At 40.4% G+C, this 18,902-nt stretch overlaps 1 protein-coding gene across 1 annotated transcript; it reads right to left on the bottom strand.

Moving 5' to 3' along the window:
• Window positions 1-362: 362 nt before the first annotated feature.
• Window positions 363-16,152, bottom strand: GATM (glycine amidinotransferase). Its single transcript, XM_043472092.1, has 9 exons — window positions 15,911-16,152; window positions 14,274-14,492; window positions 8,601-8,796; window positions 7,433-7,623; window positions 6,194-6,331; window positions 5,891-6,055; window positions 4,610-4,673; window positions 4,040-4,156; window positions 363-1,412 (listed from the first exon to the last, which is right to left on the bottom strand). Exons 1-9 carry the CDS (start codon window positions 15,977-15,979, stop codon window positions 1,300-1,302), a joined length of 1,272 nt encoding a protein of 423 aa, XP_043328027.1. The 5' UTR covers window positions 15,980-16,152; the 3' UTR covers window positions 363-1,299.
• Between the last annotated feature and the right edge of the window lie 2,750 nt (window positions 16,153-18,902).

Here is an 18,902-nt window from a genome sequence, read left to right as displayed (position 1 = left end):
TGGTGTGTGGAAAAAAGACACCAGGAATCAAGGGCATGATGGAAGCCCTTTCAAAGTATACTTCTCCCTGCCCCCAACTCCACAGATTTTTCATAGATCAAAAGATTGAGCATCTTGAGAATGGAGACTTTATCCTCTTCCAGGGCCTAGTCCCTTATATTCAGAAGACATTCAGATATTGTTGAATGACTGGATTAATCAATAAATGAAATCTGACTGCTAAACATTTCTGAATACAAGTATTAGGTTTAAATTTTTATCTACTGGGGATGAATGTATCGATTAATCCAACACATTAGAATTCTGTTCCAAGAGCTAATTCCCATAACTTAGTTATGCTTAAAATAATTAGACTGATAAAATCCATTCTGTAACACAAAAGTTTATTAGAATAAAAATACATGTACAGTATCCAACATTAAAATTATTTCACATGACATGTAGGTTTTACCTCCATTAGTTTTTTTCTTTTTTAATGCTTTTAAAGTCTGTGCTTTAAATAATGTGCACATCTGTAAACAAATCTTAGATTACCAAAGTATCCATTAGATACTGAACATGAAAATTTAGGAACTGTAACTTATAGTTATATCCTATTGCACTAAATATTTCTGTAAAATTTTGAACAGAGAAGAAAAAAAAGAGATGAGAATAAATCACTTGAAATGAGGTAAGTTGTATGAAAAGGTTTTTAGTAGCAGATATCACCAATGTTGAGATGAGAAGATTAAAAATATTCATGGAAAATTCACTTCAATGTTTGCATAGTCTAGGTTATTTTTTAAAATGAAAAACTAAAAATGAACAGAATTCCTTATTAGAAAAAGAGACAATTATCTGGTTCTACTTAAGATCTGTATACATTCTGAGTCTTTCATTTAGAAAAAAGAAGTGATACAAACATTCACAAGTTTAGCCAAGAGGAAAAACAAAAGTGAAGATTAAGACCAACATTTCAAGCTGCCTTATGGAAAGAAAATTAAAAATGGAGGTAGACGGTTAAATGCATTAGTGGCCACGTTACTCAAATGACTAATTTTTGTTTTGGTAGACATTCACCAAATTTTTATGCTTGAAGCCAAACAGTAAAAAATTTAGGAGTAGAGAGTAAGACCTAACACAAGTTATTTTCCTTTTATCAGAGAAAAGTAATAAAAAGAACCCAGGCTTAAGACCCCTGTTAAAAATATGATTGTTTAAAGCACTACAGTTGATGCACTTTTAAAGCAGGAAAATGAACCTTGTCCCTAAGCTTCCTAGGTTTATCTGAGGCGAAGCCCCAAGCCCCAGCAGGCCTGGTCAGTCAAAGTAGGACTGTAGGGTGCCCCGGCGACGGACATCGCAGGTCCAGCAGTGGAAGCCTCCTCCCAGGGAATTGGCATTACGAATGTTAACCTTAATGGTACTGATACCTGCATGGAAAGAGAGAGACATGGCCAGTTAAGACAGACTGGTGTGAAGATTCTCCTATAGAAGTGAGCCTAAAAATGGACAGGAATCCTGCTGTTCTAACCCTTAAATCTACCCCAATCTAGGATAGTCTTTCGATTTTTATTTTCACCAATTATATTTCATCTAATCTATTCCACTGCTAATATAAAACCTTCACCAGAAAGTCAGTAGACTCTGAAGTCTACTTTGTTCTACTGACTGTTCACACGTCAACAGGTTTCATAAGCAGACATATCTGACAAATGTTCAAAAACAATCCAAGTAATAAAATGTTAAGTCCTTTTAGAATTATGATTTAACTACTGGGTCAGACTGTTTCTATTTTTACCATGTCAATTTAAGACAAAAGGAAAATTTAGTCACATTAAAAAGGTGACTTTACCTACTCACATATAAGCAGAATTTATCTGACACAATTAGCTCAACCAGGCCACCTCAAGGAAATAGTGGAACAGAGCTCATCTGTGTGGTGTGGCCATACAGGTGCCAAAGCACTTCAGCCAATTAGTTTAATCTGGCACCATGTATATTAACATGGTGATGCTGTGCATGGTGCAAGCAACCAATGGCATTTAGAAAGAATCTCTTGTGTTTGGCATAATTGGATTTTAAAAAGAAAATCTATTATCCTCTGTCTCCAGGAGCCCATTATTTTGAGAGGGAAGCTGAGCTACAGAGTTGCTAAAAAGGGTCCATTGGTAATCAGAAAGGCAGCATGAGTCATCTGGAAAGCCTTTCCTGAGAAAGTGAGACTGAGCAGGACTTTGAAGAATAAAAATAGGGTTTTGATATGGGTTAAGGAGTGGGCTTTTAACCACAAACAAGCACATGTTTCCTGATAGAAAGACATACCTATCTTAGTCAGATGGCTATAGCCGTATTAGCCCTAAATTGGAGAGAATTCAGTTTGCTTTAACAAGTTCCCTATGTTCAAAAAGATTTTATTAAAAATAAAACTATATGGCTTCCCTGGTGGCTCAGTGGTAATGACTCTGCCTGCCAATGCAGGAGATACGGGTTTGACCCCTAGTCTGGGAAGATCCCACTTGCTGTGAAGCAACTAAGCCTGTGGGCCACAACTATTGAACCTGTCCTCTAGAGCTCAGGAGCCACAACTACTGAAGCCCGTGCGCCCCAGAGCCCGTGCTGGGCAAGACAAGCCACCACAATGAGAAGCCAGTGCACTGCAACTGGAGACTAGCCCCTGCGCACTGCAACTAGGAAAAAACCCATGGAGCAACCAAGACCCAGCATGTCAAATAAATAATATGAAGTTTTTTAAGTTATAAATCAAATATTTGGTACTTTATAATATTTTAAGTTGAGAAACACTAAAATCTTAAAGGATAAGGAAACTTAACCCAAGCAATTAAAAAAAGCCAGAGGGGAAAAGTGGTATAGCATTAGAGGTGAAATAATCAGGTTGGGTTCAATCTAAAACTAATAGGCTAATCCTTTTTGACTGATACTTCTTTAAAGAGAGATGTTTCAAAGAGGCAAACAATCTCTTCTGAGCAGCACACCTGAAATATAACACATAAAACAGGACTTGATTTCAACAAGTGTACTGCCTGGCTTTATTTAACACTTAAATATGTGTTCATGTCAAATATGTGATATGTCAAATAGAATGATACAGAGTGATAAACACACACACTTATGCACCCTAATTAACAGCCATATGAAAATTCTTTCAACACTTTTCTCAGTATAGAATAACTGGTCTAAATTTTGAATACCAGGAAAACCAAACTCCCACCCAAGTAATAACTAGTCCTGCTTTTTTAGTTCAAAGCTGAAATGATTTACTGACACTCTTTATTTCATTTGTTTGTTCACAGTGCTTATCTAAGTTACTTCTGTATTTGTATCCTTATATGTCCTCTAAAATATGTAATGACAATTAAATTACTTTTAAAGGATCCCAACAATTTCTTTTTTAAAATAATTTCTTTGGCTGTCCTGGGTCTTCGTATCTGTGAGGGCTTTTCTCTAGTTGTGGTGAATGGGGGTTACTCTCTAGTTGTGATGCTCAGGCTTCTCAGTGGGGTGTTTTCTCCTGTTGCAGAGCATGGGCCCTAGAGTGTGCTGGCTTCAGTAGTTGCAGCTCTGGGGCTCTAGAACACAGGCCCAGTAGTTGTACTGCACAGGCTTAGCTGCTCCGTGGCAAGTGGAATCTTTCTGGCTCAGGGATCAAACCGATGTCTCCTGCACTGGTAGGCGGATTCTTTACCACTGAGCCACCAGCGAAGTCCAACAACTTCTTACTTGGGAAAGAGACAAACCATCTATGTGCTCATCTGCAAAGGGATAATTCTCCATCCTTGGGCACCAGGAGGTTAGATAAGTCATAGAAGATTGATACACTTTATTGCTAAGGGGTATCTAAGGAGCCCGGGATGCATTTCCAACCTTTTGAGGTTGTGACTGTTGGAAACAAATATACTGTCCATCTATGAAATAATAATGTGGTACTTCTAAAAAGAATAGAAATTTAATTAGCTAAATCACACATCAGACCTATCATGTCACTTCTTATCATTTAATATTTTCAAATATGGCAACGTGTTTCATTTATTCTACATACCCAGCTTTTCAAACATCTTCTGAATTGGGACCTCGTTGGCATCCACCATAACACGCTTTTCATCTAGCATTAAGACATTCATGGAAAGCCATTTGGAGGACATCCAGAGTGGGTGATCTAAAAATAGCGACAACTGTTAAATCATGTCTGCTGCCATTCTTGGTTAAAGCAAAAAAGATTCGAAAGTGAAGAATATTCAAGTGACAGCTCAATTCTTCCAGTATTTCAGTTTCCCTGGGAAGTTTTATTTTAATCCTAAGGCTATCTGTAAAAGTTATGAATCAACACACATTTGGGTTTCACCTTGTTGTCTTTAAAAACTCGTTTCTTGCTTTCTGTGATGTTGTTTTATACTGATTTTTCCTGTATTTTCACTTTCATTTTCTATGGAAGGAGAGGTTGTGAACACAAGTCTAGCCTTGTTCTAGTACCTGTAGCCCCAAGCGCCAATTTATTCCTTACTGGGAAAACATTCTAAATTGCTAATATGTGGGCTGCTGTCTATAGGTGGAAGATTCTTGGTCACTGAAGTAATCATTGTAGGCTATGAGTATACAAAAGTAAACATACCATCTGGGATGACTGGTATTGGAGGAGTAACTATGGTCCATCCTGCTTTCTTGAAAAGATCAATCTGCAAGACCAAAAAAACCCCCCAAACCCAAAGAGACTTAAATCTTCAATAGATACTATTCTTATTCTTGGCCTCCGGTAGTCCTTATGATTAACAGTTCTTTTTGAGAATCTGTCTTCTCAAATGCCAAAATTAAAAAATTAAAATTTCAAAACATTTGGATGATTTTGTCTGAATCTTAGTTAAAATGTACACAAGATCCTCAGATTGCCAGATTAAGTTAAAAAAGTAAGAGAAAAGTTAAAAGCTTTAAAAAATATTATTGTGCTTTTCACAGGTTTCAGAGATTTGAAAAAACCAAAGACACTTTCTTTGAGAAATTCTCATTAAAGAAAATGAAAATATTTCCTATTTATAAGAACACAGAATATGACTATGTCAAAACCACAGTCCATCCACTTCACATTCTGTCACCTTGCATCTGTGATCATGGTATAAAAACAGATGTTAGCAGTGCATTCCCAAAGAACCATAACCATCCTTAGTGACCTATTACAACCCAACCATCCCTATCATCACGTACCCACTTAGTATGCCAATAAATTATGTCTTAAAATATTCAATATGTATAATTTATATAAAATGAAATGAATAGGTAATTGTTGTCATTGGGTCTAAACATATGGAATGGAAATGAACAGTGATATGGTAAAATAGCTAATTTCACAGTGGTGTACAGCAACCCAGAAATAACACAAAATCACTCCCCGCCCAATTGGAAGTAGAGGGCAGTGGGCAGAGGTAGGAGGCTGCAAGAGCAGCAGCTCCATTCCTTCCCTGCAGGGTGGAGGTGGGGGACTGAAAGGGTCCCCACTGGAGAGGGAAGAAGACACCCACTACCCAGTGGTGTGACCCCAGACATGCAGAGATCATCTTGTTTGCAATTCAGCTGCTGAGGAACCTCACCTGCAAGTTATGAGTTAATACTACTCTGTTCAATAAAACACACACAAATGCACAAAATTGAGGCTCTGACAGCAGCAAGCAGCCAAAGTTAAAGTCTAATTATCACAATTACAAATGTATATTTCTGTGTTGGACATCCTGTAGTAAATCTAACATAAGCAATCCAGTGTTTGATCATAATAATATTGAGCATTGCTGACTGTGTCATTTAGAACCATTAGGAATCATGGAAGTGCTTAAAATAAAAGTGGCAATTCCTTCAGTTGGCCAGACTCTTGGTTCGTTTTCCAGAGTCCTAAGAACTCCCCTACCTGGTGACATGGTCGGTCAGGGTTGGAAAGCACAAGACCAGGCCCAATGATATTGAAGGTGGCGTCAATGTGCATTGGATTGGGGTCTTTAAAGGAAATAATGTGCACTCTGTATTCTGGAGCAAGATGCTTACGCATCCATTCAATGCCCATGTAGTTTGTAACCTGAAAATAGAGAGGGACATAAGCCTGTAAAAACTTGGTTCTGTGTTTAGATAAGTAAAAACAGGGTGAAAATATTTTAATTTGGAAATTTAAAAGATAATAGTAGAGTGAGAAATTTCCAAGGCAGCCTTTGTCAACCTGGCTTCTTTGTACGAAGATATCTCTTCCAGCTCGAATGAAATCAGCAGCATCAAAGCATGGCTCAAACTCGGTTGTCACAAACTTTCCCTGAGCAGCCAATTTGTGTCTGTCTTCTACAGAATGGACAGGGTAATCCTAATTGGAATAAGAACGAACACACACAATGCATTGGTTCATGAGGAAATGATTCATAGGGCCTTTATCATTAAGAAATTAGTTCAGTGTCATCATTTCCCCCAATATTACTACCCTGTTCTAGACCAAAACATGCCTGGGAAGATATAAGCCTATGCTAAGCAAACCAAAATAAACAAAACCAAAGCAATTTAAAAACTAGTCGAGACAAGTTTCTGATATTCAATACTTGGAAGCAAGTGATACAGAGGAATACAGATGAAAATATTCCATAACCCATATGTTGACTTATGAAGCTAATCACGGTATTGAAAATCAACAGGATGAAGCCATTCTGTTCTTTTAGAAATGGAATTTGGCCCTGAGCCTAACTCTTACCATAAAATGAATTGCCATGCATCCCCAACTAAATCTGATTGGGTGTGTATATTGGGTAACACATTCATTACTTCCGTCTTTATTTTTTACTTTTTTGGCTACTCCATGCAGCATGTGGGATCTTAGTTCTCCGACTAGGGAATGAACCTGCACCCCCTGAATTGAAAGCACGGAGTCTTAACCACTGGACCACCAGGCAAGTCCCACTTACTTCTGTCTTTAAACTCATAGAGGGTTTAAAGAAATTTTGACTTTTTGAATCTTTGCATAAGTGATCAAATAGTAAGTGATCTGATAAGGGACATATATGCTTCCTTTTACTGTAAATATGGCCTACAGACCAAATTCTTTTTCTAGAAGAGGCTGAAGTTCAGCGTAGTGACTCTTCTGTCCCCACCAATGAATAGGTATGTGCCTTTAGGCAAGTATTCTTCCCTGTAATGGAATGAAGCTATTCCCTCATAGCGTTGTGAAAAATAAACAGGACTGAAGAGGTATATAAAGTGCTTAGCTCAAGATCTGACACGTGGTAAACAACAGTGTTAGCTATTATTATCACAATATCATTGACTCTTATTTTCATCATAAGACAATCATTTGTTGAAAAGTAGGTGATCTCAGTTTCTGAAATACATAATAAATACAAGGTAACAGAGAATCTCTCAGTCTCTGTGGATTATTTTAAAAAGTTACTAATAAGCGTTCCTACAATTGAAGACTTACTTGGTCATAAAGCTCATCAGCCATTGTGGGCTTAGGAGCTGTTGTCCACTTGGCCCCACGGCGGAAGTAGTCTTTGATAATTGCTCTGTATGCACGGTACTCAAAGAAGCGAGAGCGCCAGGCCATGGGAGCCTCGATAATCTCATTTCCCACAACTATCAGGATGTCTCGAGGCATCGCACCATATAAACCTGTTAAGCCAGAAAATTCCAGAGCAACTTCAGTGATGCTGATTTCCAAGACAGAAGAGTCTATATAATATGATCCCTTTCTTTGGTAAAAAAATAAAAATTACAGAAAATTTATGTGTGTATAATATATATAATTACATGCAGATGAAAAAAATATTAAATGATACATGCTAGATGTTAACATGAATTCTGTATGGGGTTGATGAAGCCAAAAAAAGGAAGAAAGGAAGAAAAAACAGAAAAAAAAAAAAAAACCAAAGCACCTCTTGTTTGAAGAGACATTGAACCACCAAGTTTTCACCTTTTATAGCTCCTAACAGTGTTTCTCAGGGAATATCAGTACTACAAGATGAAAACTGGGTCAAGGATCACTTTTACAACTGTAAATTAGAACACACTGAACTCAGGCACAAGAACAATCTTGCAAGAATGTCAGTTAAAAATAAGATGGGAATGTTTCTGTCCCTCTCCTTAAACAAATTTTTACTTTTTATTTTTAAACTCATTCACAAGTTTTTCATGTTCTTTGCTCACGGTTTTTTTTTCTTGCATTTAAGGCACTTCCAGGATTGGTCTCCTGCTGCTGATGTACATGCAGTGGTAAGCAGTACACTAGGGGTATGCGGGGATCCCTAATTTGTAGTGAATGTCTTCCCGCCATGTTCTGTTCCCCTTTTAATTTCTGTTCATGAGGAAAACTAAATGGAATCCACTGTTCTTATGAAAGGAAATGCTCAGGAGGTTTAGAAAAAACTTCTGCTTCTTTTAATGAGACTCTAGATTGACAATGGAGTTGAGAATGTGTACATTTCAATCTTACCAAAAAGAATTAAACTGTCCCTAAATAATCTTTAAAGTTTCGAAAGATTATTAAAACAAAGGAATCTCTGAGAAATAACCAGAGCTTTCCCCTTACACATTGAGAAAAATGAAAAACTTTATAAACAATAGCAGTTTAAATATTCAACATGACTTACCCGTAGACTCAAAATCAGGAGTTTTATACTTCAGTGACCAGTCAATGGGGTCAGGCCTCCTCACTGTCACTCCTTCCATTTTTAAAATATTGCACATTTCTTCAATTTCAGCAACAGCCTTTTTCAAATGATCTTTGGGAAAATAACTGCCCCCATACTTTTGGTAAAAAGGCCAGTACTTTTCATATGTGTTGGCCTAGAACCAGAAGAAAGTAAATGAAACTTAACAGGAAAAAAATACAACTCAAAATAGGTTCATAGGTTGTAAACAATAATTTGTATAACTTAAAAGAACTAAGACTGAGACTACATCCGGTCTAGTGTTCATCCCCAGAAACAAGCACACTTGATTGACTCTCTGGGGAGATAATCAATATTTGTTGAATGAAGATCTCTAAATTCTCTTGATGTTTTGAGAGCTTTTCTTCCTTCTGCCTGAGAGCTCATGCCTTACCACGCACAGCATGTCTGCCCTCACACGGGCTTGGAATGCTCTTGGGCCAGTGTTCACATGCTGTATAAACAAAATAGGACATGGTGCTCCCAATGGACAGTTGCAATGAAATCAAGTAAGAGAACAAACAGAATAGATAAAGAGAATAAAAGCACACTTACAGATGATAAAACCGTGGCTGTCCATGCATCCCAGAATTTTGTCTAAAAAACAGCACTTCAGGACGCTTTGTAGAAAAATAGGACACTGCTCCCTTAAAGGTTAGGGACGTGCTCTCAAATATGCTTTGTTTCTCTTAAAAATCCATTTGTGATTATTTTCTCATTCAACAGAATAACCACTTGGCAAAACTGTGCAGCGATACAAGTCTGATTTTAGTGTTTCCTATCGTTCCCTGCCAATATGTCTCCCCACCACAGCTCTTCTCTCCCCAGTCCATCCAAGCTCTTCTATTGCTTCAGGTCTTTCACCATAAAAAGAAGTGATCTGATAAGCAAATTCACAAATTTTTAAGTAGCTGGAAAAAAAAAAAAAGCTTAACATTTAGGAAGTGTCCAAGGGCTATTTAAAAGACAGTGGAAAGAAGTTGAATGTTTTAAAAATGCTCAATCAATTGCCAAAAATTACTACTGAATTAGGGTAGGTAACAACAACTGTAAAATGCTGGTTTTCAAAAGTATAAAACTCTGAAGGCTTTTGCGTTCAGATTGTTTTGCCTGTGCCAAGTTCTCAGTTAAATTAAAGAAATATGTTGGGGAATGTAAGGGATGCATATGGATATAATTTATCAACACAGAAAAAGCAGAATTCCAATCAGAAGATCTAAATGCTGAGAAAAAGCCTTGGACCTTCATCAAAAGATTGGCAATGTACATTTGTATATCTTAAGTTTTTTAAAAAATGTAAGCTGGTATTTTTAAAATGTTTCTTTGTATTACTGATTAACCAGACAACTACGAGTTCTAATCATGTCCTATAAGGTTTCCGTCACCAATCAGACAATTTCAGACAGTGGTTAAGTGCCATAAAGAAGGGGATATTGGGTAATGAGATAAGACTGTCTAGATGTCTAGCTCTTTAATGTCAAAAACCGTATTTTTTCCAGATTTTATGTCTCTACTTCCACTTTCATCTCAGCCTGATAAATATCAAACATATGGAAGCAGACCTGCCTCTTGGCAGTTCAACATCTAAGTTCACATCAGTTAGGCTGGAGCTGAGCCTACTGGAGATGGACTAAAAATCTGAAAAACAGGTCTTCAGCAAACAGGGAGAAGCCAGTGAAGCTGTAAAACAGGGGCTGGCAAACTAAAGTCCATGGGCCAAACCTGGACTGCTGCCTTCTTTTTGTCAATAAAGCTTTATGGAACACAGACACACACACATTGATTTACACATTGTCTGTGGTGGGTTTGCACCACAGTGCAGAGTTGAGAGTGGTGTAGCTATGACAGAGACCTATGGTGTACAAAGCCTGAAACAATTATCTAGCCCTGTACAGAAAAACCTTGCCAAGCCCTGTCTAAAGGATCACTTAGTTGCTTTCATTTTGAAGATCTATAGACAAACAATAAGCTCAAATTCTGGCCCATAAACAATGTTATCAAAATTAAAAATGTGAGTACTTTTTAAGATCAATCCACTCTAAAAAAAACAAAAACAAATTAAGAGCACTCTACTGTTTTCTACTCATAGGAAGTCCTGCAGTGGCAAGCAAAGGAGAGGATAATAATGGCTCTTTATTTTCCTCTCAGACACATCCTGGTACTGCTCATCCATTCACTGCTTCCTCCTTCTCATGCCAGGCACATCTCTTACAGTCCACCAGGGGACAAGAAGCCTTTCAAAGTTTTACACTGGGTAACAGCAGAGGCACAGCCATGTTGTCTCACTGGACACATTCCAGAGTAGCCCATGTGACTATTTGTGCAGAGTGGAGCTTGCCTGATAAATATAAAGTAAACTTTCCTGGGAGAAAAAAAGTTATTTGAACAAGTGTGAATTCTCTTGTATAGCTCAAACTCTGGCTAAAGGTTGGACAAAGTCTAAATGATCAGGCTAGACTACATTTTCCAAGAGATAGTTGAAAATTATTTACACTTCCTTTAGAACCCTGATAAATGAGTTAGCAATCATTTACCAAGTGTCTGCAAGATTTAAAAAAAAACACAATACTAAATGCTTAGCATGTGATTTTTTAATCATCTGTTACGGAGATGTGGCTGTATTCCTAGAAACTGGATAGTCATTCAGAGCCTAAAATCCTTCAGAGGTATTTGCCAAATAAATTTTAAACACTGTCTTTGGAAGGTTAGGAAATCTCAGTAGAAACATTATTTATCCAGCTGCAAACTTACATTACATTAACCTTGATCGACTTTATAGTTTTAAAATTTAGTCCTTCCATCAAGGGCATTATTTAAAAAAGCAAAACAAAAAACACATATTTGATCAAAAGTATTCACTATGTTTTGCAGAATAAAAAGCCATATAGCTTTCAAAACTTGTGCTTCCTGATGACTATGTTCCTCATTCCCATTTCTCTAGCACTTATATCTTCCAGCATACCTTATGCTGTAATTACCTATAGTTTACTACATTATTTTATATTTTACTGGTCCCAAACTGCTTTATATAGCTGTCATAATCCTCCAACTAGAAGGTAAGATGTTGCCTTCTAATCTTAGATTTAATTTCTTCTCTCTCAATACCTAGTTTCATATGTGGCATAAAGCAGAAATAACCAGAGAAATGAATGAATCAGTACTGCTAATGCTACTATTATTTACAATGATTACATCCTCAATGGACTTGGTAAACTGCATCCATACAACTATAATGAGCTGTAGTTTTTTCCTTTGAAAATAATTAACATCTAACCCTTTACCTTGTTTAATCTCATTAGATGGATAGCAAACCATTTAATATCTTCATTTTAGTGAGGCCCAGAAATTTGTGGAATCAAGATCACAAGGTCAAACAGCTGATTAATTGAGATTAGCTAATAAGCTTTTATGAAATAACTAATTCAATCCTGGTCTCCTGACTTTAGCCTAGCACACCTTCCAAAAGCCCATCAAATTCCAAAATATAAGTCATAAGTCAAATAACAAAGAACTCAAAATAATGTTTTAGAAGTCTGATTCCATAAGATCACATGATATAAAAGTCAATCATTCTAAAAACAAATAGAAGGATAAACTACACCTGAATTTGAAATTTAATTTCACCCAGTCCACTTCAGTATTCTTGCCTGGAGAATTCCACGGACAGAGGAGCCTGGTGGGCTACAGTCCATGGGGTCGCAAAGAGTCAGACACGACTGAGCGATCAACACAATAAAATGGTTAGGGGATGAGAAGTCCTTCTAAGAAAAGACTTTAAAAAGATCATGCCTTTTTAAAACATGTGGATGGTACATAAATTAATCTGTTCATCAAATTTCACATATCAGAACCAAAGGTAGTTTCAGAACAATCAGAAGCCTTCTCTTCAAGGTCTAACTCAAGAATTATTTTCTTCCTTTATGAAGACTTCCTAATTGTCCAGCACTTGGTCACTGTTTTTCCCTTCCCTCTCCTGGCACTTGAATTCAGCTGCCTTGTCAGTTAGTTACCATAAGATACAGAGTAACAATCTCAGTTGCTAAACATAAACATCATAAATATCCTCTCTCTCCAGATGGAAAGGAAGTTCTTTTGTGCTAATAACTCTGGAGACTTGATACAAGATAGGCAACATATCTGATGATGATGATTTCTGTTTAATTCCTCAATCCACATTACAAATAATATGTTAACATTCAGGAGGAATTTAAGTGTACCGAAGATATATTCATAACCTATTATTAATGGAAGCCTAGACTGTGCCTGCAGTGTGGATGGAGCTGTTAGGCCGTATACAACTAGAACACCAGCCCACAGAGGCTCTAGTTATAAAAATATTACAGATAAAGAGCACTAAGAGTTTTTAAAAGGGAAGATATTACTTGTTGCCAGGGAAATCTTGAAAGGCTTCGTGGGAGGTGCCAGGGGAACTAGGAAGGAAGAGGAGGAGGTTTAAACTGCGACAAAAGGAGTGCAGGAAGGTATGTGGGAGAGTTCTATGTGGGAGCAAAGGCCTGAGGCTTGTTTGGGGAACAGTGGGTAGTCTAGTTTGGTTGTTTATATGGTTATTTTACAAAGTCTGCTGAAAACTGGGGGAAATTATTAAGAGGCGAGAGGCTGGCAAAATAGAGGACTGAGAGAAGCAGATGAGTAACAAGACTGAATTTTGGTTTTAAAAAATCACTCTGACAGAAGCTGGAAGTGGTTTAGAGAGTAGAGCAAGTAAGGGAGACCAACTAGGAGTTAACTTCCCTGGTGGCCCAGATGGTAAAGAATCTGCCTGCAATGCGGGAGACCTGGGTTCGATCCCTGGGTTGGGAAGATTCCCTGGAGAAGGGAATGGCTACTCACTCCAGTATTCTTGCTGGAAAATCACATGGACAAAGGAGCCTGGTGGGCTACAATCCATGGGGTCACAAAGAGTCAGACACGACTAACACACACACACATACAGTTAGGAGTTAACTGCGACAGTTCAGGCAGCAGATGAGATCCTGACCTGAGATAGTAGCAGAGAGATGGAGCTGAGGTTCATTGTGACAAAAGACTTATTAGATCTTGGAGAATGGATGTGTAGGATGTGACTGAAGGAGAAATAAAAGATGATTCTTTGATGTTTAGCTTGAAAAATAAATAGGAATGCTAAAACCTGAAAGAAAGGAATGAAGAAGTCCCCAGTTTTGCAGAGTGGCTGGTAGCTGAACTCACATGTGCCACGTTTGAAGTCCGGTGGCAACATCCAATAAGGAATTTAGCGTGTTCATATGGATAGAATTCAGGAGAGAGATCTGGACCAGAATGGAGGCATGGAATGAAACTGTGAGAACAGCTAAAGTGAAATTCGGTTCAATCCCAACATTATAGACAGTAAAAGAAGGTGATGTGAGAAACAGTGAAAAAACTAATATCCACTCCCCCACCCCCAGAAAAGGTCTCACAGAACCTGAAGGAGGGAGTAATCCCTGGAGTAAATGATGTCAAATAGTGCAGAGATGCCAAGTAAAGTAACATCAGCCACTGGACTTGGGCCGTCCTGGGTAAGCTAGAGAGAATACATTTCCAGAGGAGTGGGGGCAGAAGCCAGACCGCAGCCATGGGAAACCCTTGCTTTACCTTCACCTCCACAGTGAACGGTGGAACACAGGCATTTTCTGCTCTGCCCACGATCACTTCCTCTAAGGGGTCCCATTCGTTGAAAGAGGAGACAGGGCAGTCCTTGGGCAGAGGATCAGTGGCCTTGTCATCAGCTGCACAGGAATTCCGGGAGGAAGCCGTAGCTGCCTGGGTGCTCTGGAAAGTTCGCTGCACCCATCCTGTTACAGTTCTTCCAAGCTTCCAAGAACAAAGAAGAGATTATTGTGTGGTCCTGTACAGTGCTTGTGGGAGGGAGAAGCAGAGGTGGGATGAAAACCTACCCTAACACAGTCAGGCATTTAAAATCTTTGCAGAGAAAGTAAACTGAGATGTTAGCCTATAGGTGGGTAGTGGGGTTACAGGAGATTGTACTTTCTTGTTTATTTATACATGTACTTTTAAACCTATGTTGTTAGTTGGAATAATTCTTTAAAACTCCTCAGAATATTTTGTCCCTAAACACCATACACATCTCAGAATAGTTTTCTGCAATCAAGCTTTAAGCACTTCTTCTGTGGTTGATGGGTCACCCTTCTGCCCAGAAAGCCACGGAAAGCAACCTCCCTGCTAAGTCCAGCAGGGGGAGGGAGCCTCCTTCCCCCTCCAGATCAAAGGTTACTAATATTAGTTTCCCCCACCTCCTCAAATGAAAATATAGAAAGCATGTGTAAAGGATTTTATCTTTTAGAATAATCAGTTTCAAGCCATAAATTTCTCCTCACTGACATACACTTCACATTCTTTGGCACTGCAATTATGAGAGAGTGACCAAGTGCTACGGGCTGCATTTTGCAGATGGTCCATAGTACCCTAGCCAAGATAAGGATTAACTAACCCACGTACAAATTTAAAGGACTGGAAAGGAGATCTAAGAACTTCATAAAAGCCTTTTGAAAATGTAGAGCCTATAAATTCTAGAGGAGGGAGAGTCCCTCATAAGCAGGACAAGCCTCGCCCTCCCCCCAATCTTTGTTAAAAGTCTTAGGAAGGAGACAGGAGGGGAGCCAGGTTGGAGACCAAAACAGGAGGGAGGGACAGCTGTTCCGAAGCCAGTTGCAGCGGGAAGCCAAACTGCCCGACTATTCCATCCCCAGGAGCTAGGGAGGGTCTGCAGGCGCGTGCCCGCATACCAGGGAAGCAGAGGGCAGGACCGGACAGAAATCCGGTAAAGATCGAACTCGCTCCGACTCCTCTTGCGTCTCAGGACTCCATGTTACACTTGGAACGGGCCTGCTCGCTCCCCCCCGTCCCCGAGCCCCTTTTCGCCCCTTCTCCCGTCCGTCCGCTCTACACGCCTGCCCAGCTCTCTGCCCACCCCGGGCCCTGAGCCCCCACCCCCACCCCCGAGCCCCCCCTTCACGCAGAGGTGTTGCTTGTCACCCCACCCCCATCCGGCTGGGGAGGGCGGCGCCCCCTGCGTCCACCGGGTGTCGCCCCAACGCACGCCCCCCTTCCCCAGGGACACCGCCGAGCTCCCGGCAGGCGGCGGAGGCTCTTGAAGCGGGGCTTCCGACGGGGCCCAGAAAGGACACGGTCGGGCAAAGCTGGCGGGGGGACAGCGAGGGAAGGAGAGGGGGAGAGCACGCGGCCGGCCGACGAGGCGACGGCGCACGCACCCGAGACCCGATGTAGTGCAGCGCTTCGGCGCCGCGGCTCCCGCCGCGCAGACACCGCACCCGCAGCATCGCCCCGCGCCCGCCTGGTCTTCACGCCGACCGTGTCCGGAGCTCGGCCGCCTCCGCCCGAGCCTCCTGAGAGCGCGTCCGCGGCGCGGTGTCCTCGCGCGCGGCCTTTTGTAGCCTCGCCCCGCCCCGGCCGCCCCCCGTGCGCCCCATTGGCTGCCGGGAGCAGGTGGCGGGGCCGCCAGAGTTAGGAACTGCGCTGACCGCGGGGGCGCGGGGGCGAGTCGGCGAGGCCTTCGAACCGGCCTTCTGTTAGCGTGTTGATCCGCCTACTGGCGTGTGCAGTGGCCTCTCGGGGCCCCCCGAACGACGGAGGGGGGGGACGCTACTTCTGATGAGGCTATGTAATGAGAGAGATATAGATAGATAGATAGATATAGATAGCTTTAAATTCACATTTATGGATTTAAATATGCAAAAAATGAGTACAGCCTTAAGTTTAAGTTCATCTCGGTGCACAGTCTGACCCAATCCCCCCATTTTGCAGTGAACGAAACCACCTCAAGATTTGGGAGCTTCTTAGAGCAACACCGGGATGGAGACTCGAGGGGACTAGGTCTGGAACTTGAGTCATCCTCTCCTGGGGTGCTGCGCGGTCCACCCACTAGCCGGTTGGGTGTTCTTTGGAATACGTGCCTTTCCAATAGTCTTTGGCCATGTGCCATTGGCTTGAGAAACTCAGGAAAACAGAGATAAATGTGGGCCAGAAACAAGGGAGGACCGCAGAGAGTTTTTTCCTTTTCCCTTCGATTTTATGTATTTAAATTTTTGTTTCAATTTGATAAGGGTACATTTGTTAGGAAAGCAGCACCCTAAGAGAGCGAGGTTTTAATTGCTGTGGATTTGTGTAGAACTGGAGAACTCGCTTTAACCTTTAAATTGCTAGAAGGACAGGAGACAGATTTGAGTATTTCATTCTGTACCTACAAAATAATGTAATTGTTTATTTTTAATGAGCTGCCTTTTAAATTCTGGTGTCTCACATTTGTTTTCCACTTAACTGACAGAAGGCTCTAAGACAAGCAGGATAGCATTGTGGAAATAGCCTGGGAGAAGGAGTTGGGAAAACTGGGTTCTGGTCTTGACTCTGTCATAGACTACTATGTGTCTTCTTGAGTTGCAATCTTCTTATCCTCAAAGGGAGAACAATTGCATTTATTGTCTCCAGCACACAACTGGGCCAAAAGGAGAGATTGTAACATAGAATTTAATGTAGCACTAAGAACTATATGAATATGAGGTAATGTTTCAGCAACTCTAACAATAAGGAGGCCTCTGAATGTGCAATGTGATAATCGGGTGAAAGGAGCCAGTAAACCTAGGTTCCTGTCTTAGGTTTGCTACTCACTTGCTTTGTGACACGGGATCAAATTCTTTCATCTTTCTAATGAAGGTGTCACCTTTCTAGTAAAGGTTTCGGGAAATCTCTAGCATTTCTCAAAATTTACAAAATGCCTTCTCACTACAATCAAATGCTGCCTGCCACCTCTAAGGTCTGATTCTCTCAGTGTACTTCGTGTGGCCAGAGATGTGTTGCTGCTCCTCAATAAAGGGATGTAGGGGGACAGGAAGTCTGCACAAGGGATATTGACACCGTATGTATGTGTGTTAGTCACTCAGTCATGTCTGACTCTTTTCAACTCTGTAGACTGTAGCCTGTCAGGCACCTCTGTCCATGGAATTCTCCAGGCAAGAATACTGGAGTGGGTTGCCATTACCATCTCTGCGGGATCTTCCTGACCCAGGGATCAAACTCTGGTCCTCCTGCATTGCAGGCAGATTCTGTACTATCTGAGCTACCAGGGACATTACTCAGTTCCATTTCTGTCTGAGATCTGAGGACATCCACATGTCCCTCATTAAAGACACCATTTTAATTTTGTAGAGGTAAGAGTTGAGGATGTCTGGATATAATAAGGCCAAGGTATTTTAAGATTTATATTAAAAAAAAAAACCTTTTATTATAGCCATAGAACATCCCCTTATCTCCTGGAAACCAGAGAAAGTTGTATAAGGTGTATGGATAGAGTCCCCCAAACTAGTCATACTGCTATAAAAACAAATCAAAGCACTTTATCGCCCTTTCTTTCCTTTCCTATGTATTAATTTACTGTTATTATTTTGCTTTGAAAAAGTTTTTGTAACAATTTTCAAGTTGACCTCATCAATTGGAAGCACAAGTCTTCCAAACTGGTTTGTTTGTGTACTACTAAGCCAATTCTCCACAGTATTGATGGTGGTATAATATCTATTGCCTTGGTCTTTGGTTGCTGCTTTTTCCATAGAAATGACATAGACTGTGAACTCTGCCTTTTTATCTCTCATTGGTAATAGGTTGGTGAGACACCGATAACTGAACTGAACCAGTACTTGTCAAGAATCTTGGTGGTCTCATAGCTAAAGGTTATGCATCAGTATCAGTATCAGTTCAGTCACTCAGTAGTGTCCGACTATTTGTGACCCCATGGACTGAAGCAGGCCAGGCTTCCCTATTCATCATCAACTCCCAGAGTTTACTGAAATTCATGTCCATTGAGTTGGTGATGCCATATAACAATCTCATACTCTGTCGTCCCCTTCTCCTTCCACCTTCAATCTTTCGCAGCATCAGGCTGTTTTCCAATGAGTCAGTTTTTTGCATCAGGTGGCCAAAGTATTGGATTTCAGCTTCAGCATCAGTCCTTCCAATGAATATTCAAGACTGATTTCCTTCAGGATGGACTGGTTGGTTCTCCTTGCAGTCCAAGAGACTATCAAGAGCCTTCTCCAATACCACATTCAAAGGCATCAATTCTTCAGTGCTCAGCTTTCTTTATAGTCCAACTCACATCCATATATGACTACTGGAAAAAACCATAGCTTTGACTAGACGGACCTTTGTTGGCAAAGTAATGTCTCTGCTTTTGAATATGCTGTCTAGGTTGGT

This window comes from Cervus canadensis, chromosome 6 (assembly GCF_019320065.1).
Source record: "Cervus canadensis isolate Bull #8, Minnesota chromosome 6, ASM1932006v1, whole genome shotgun sequence".
Taxonomy (NCBI): Eukaryota; Metazoa; Chordata; class Mammalia; order Artiodactyla; family Cervidae; genus Cervus; species Cervus canadensis.
This window is presented reverse-complemented; position numbering and strand designations above follow the sequence as displayed.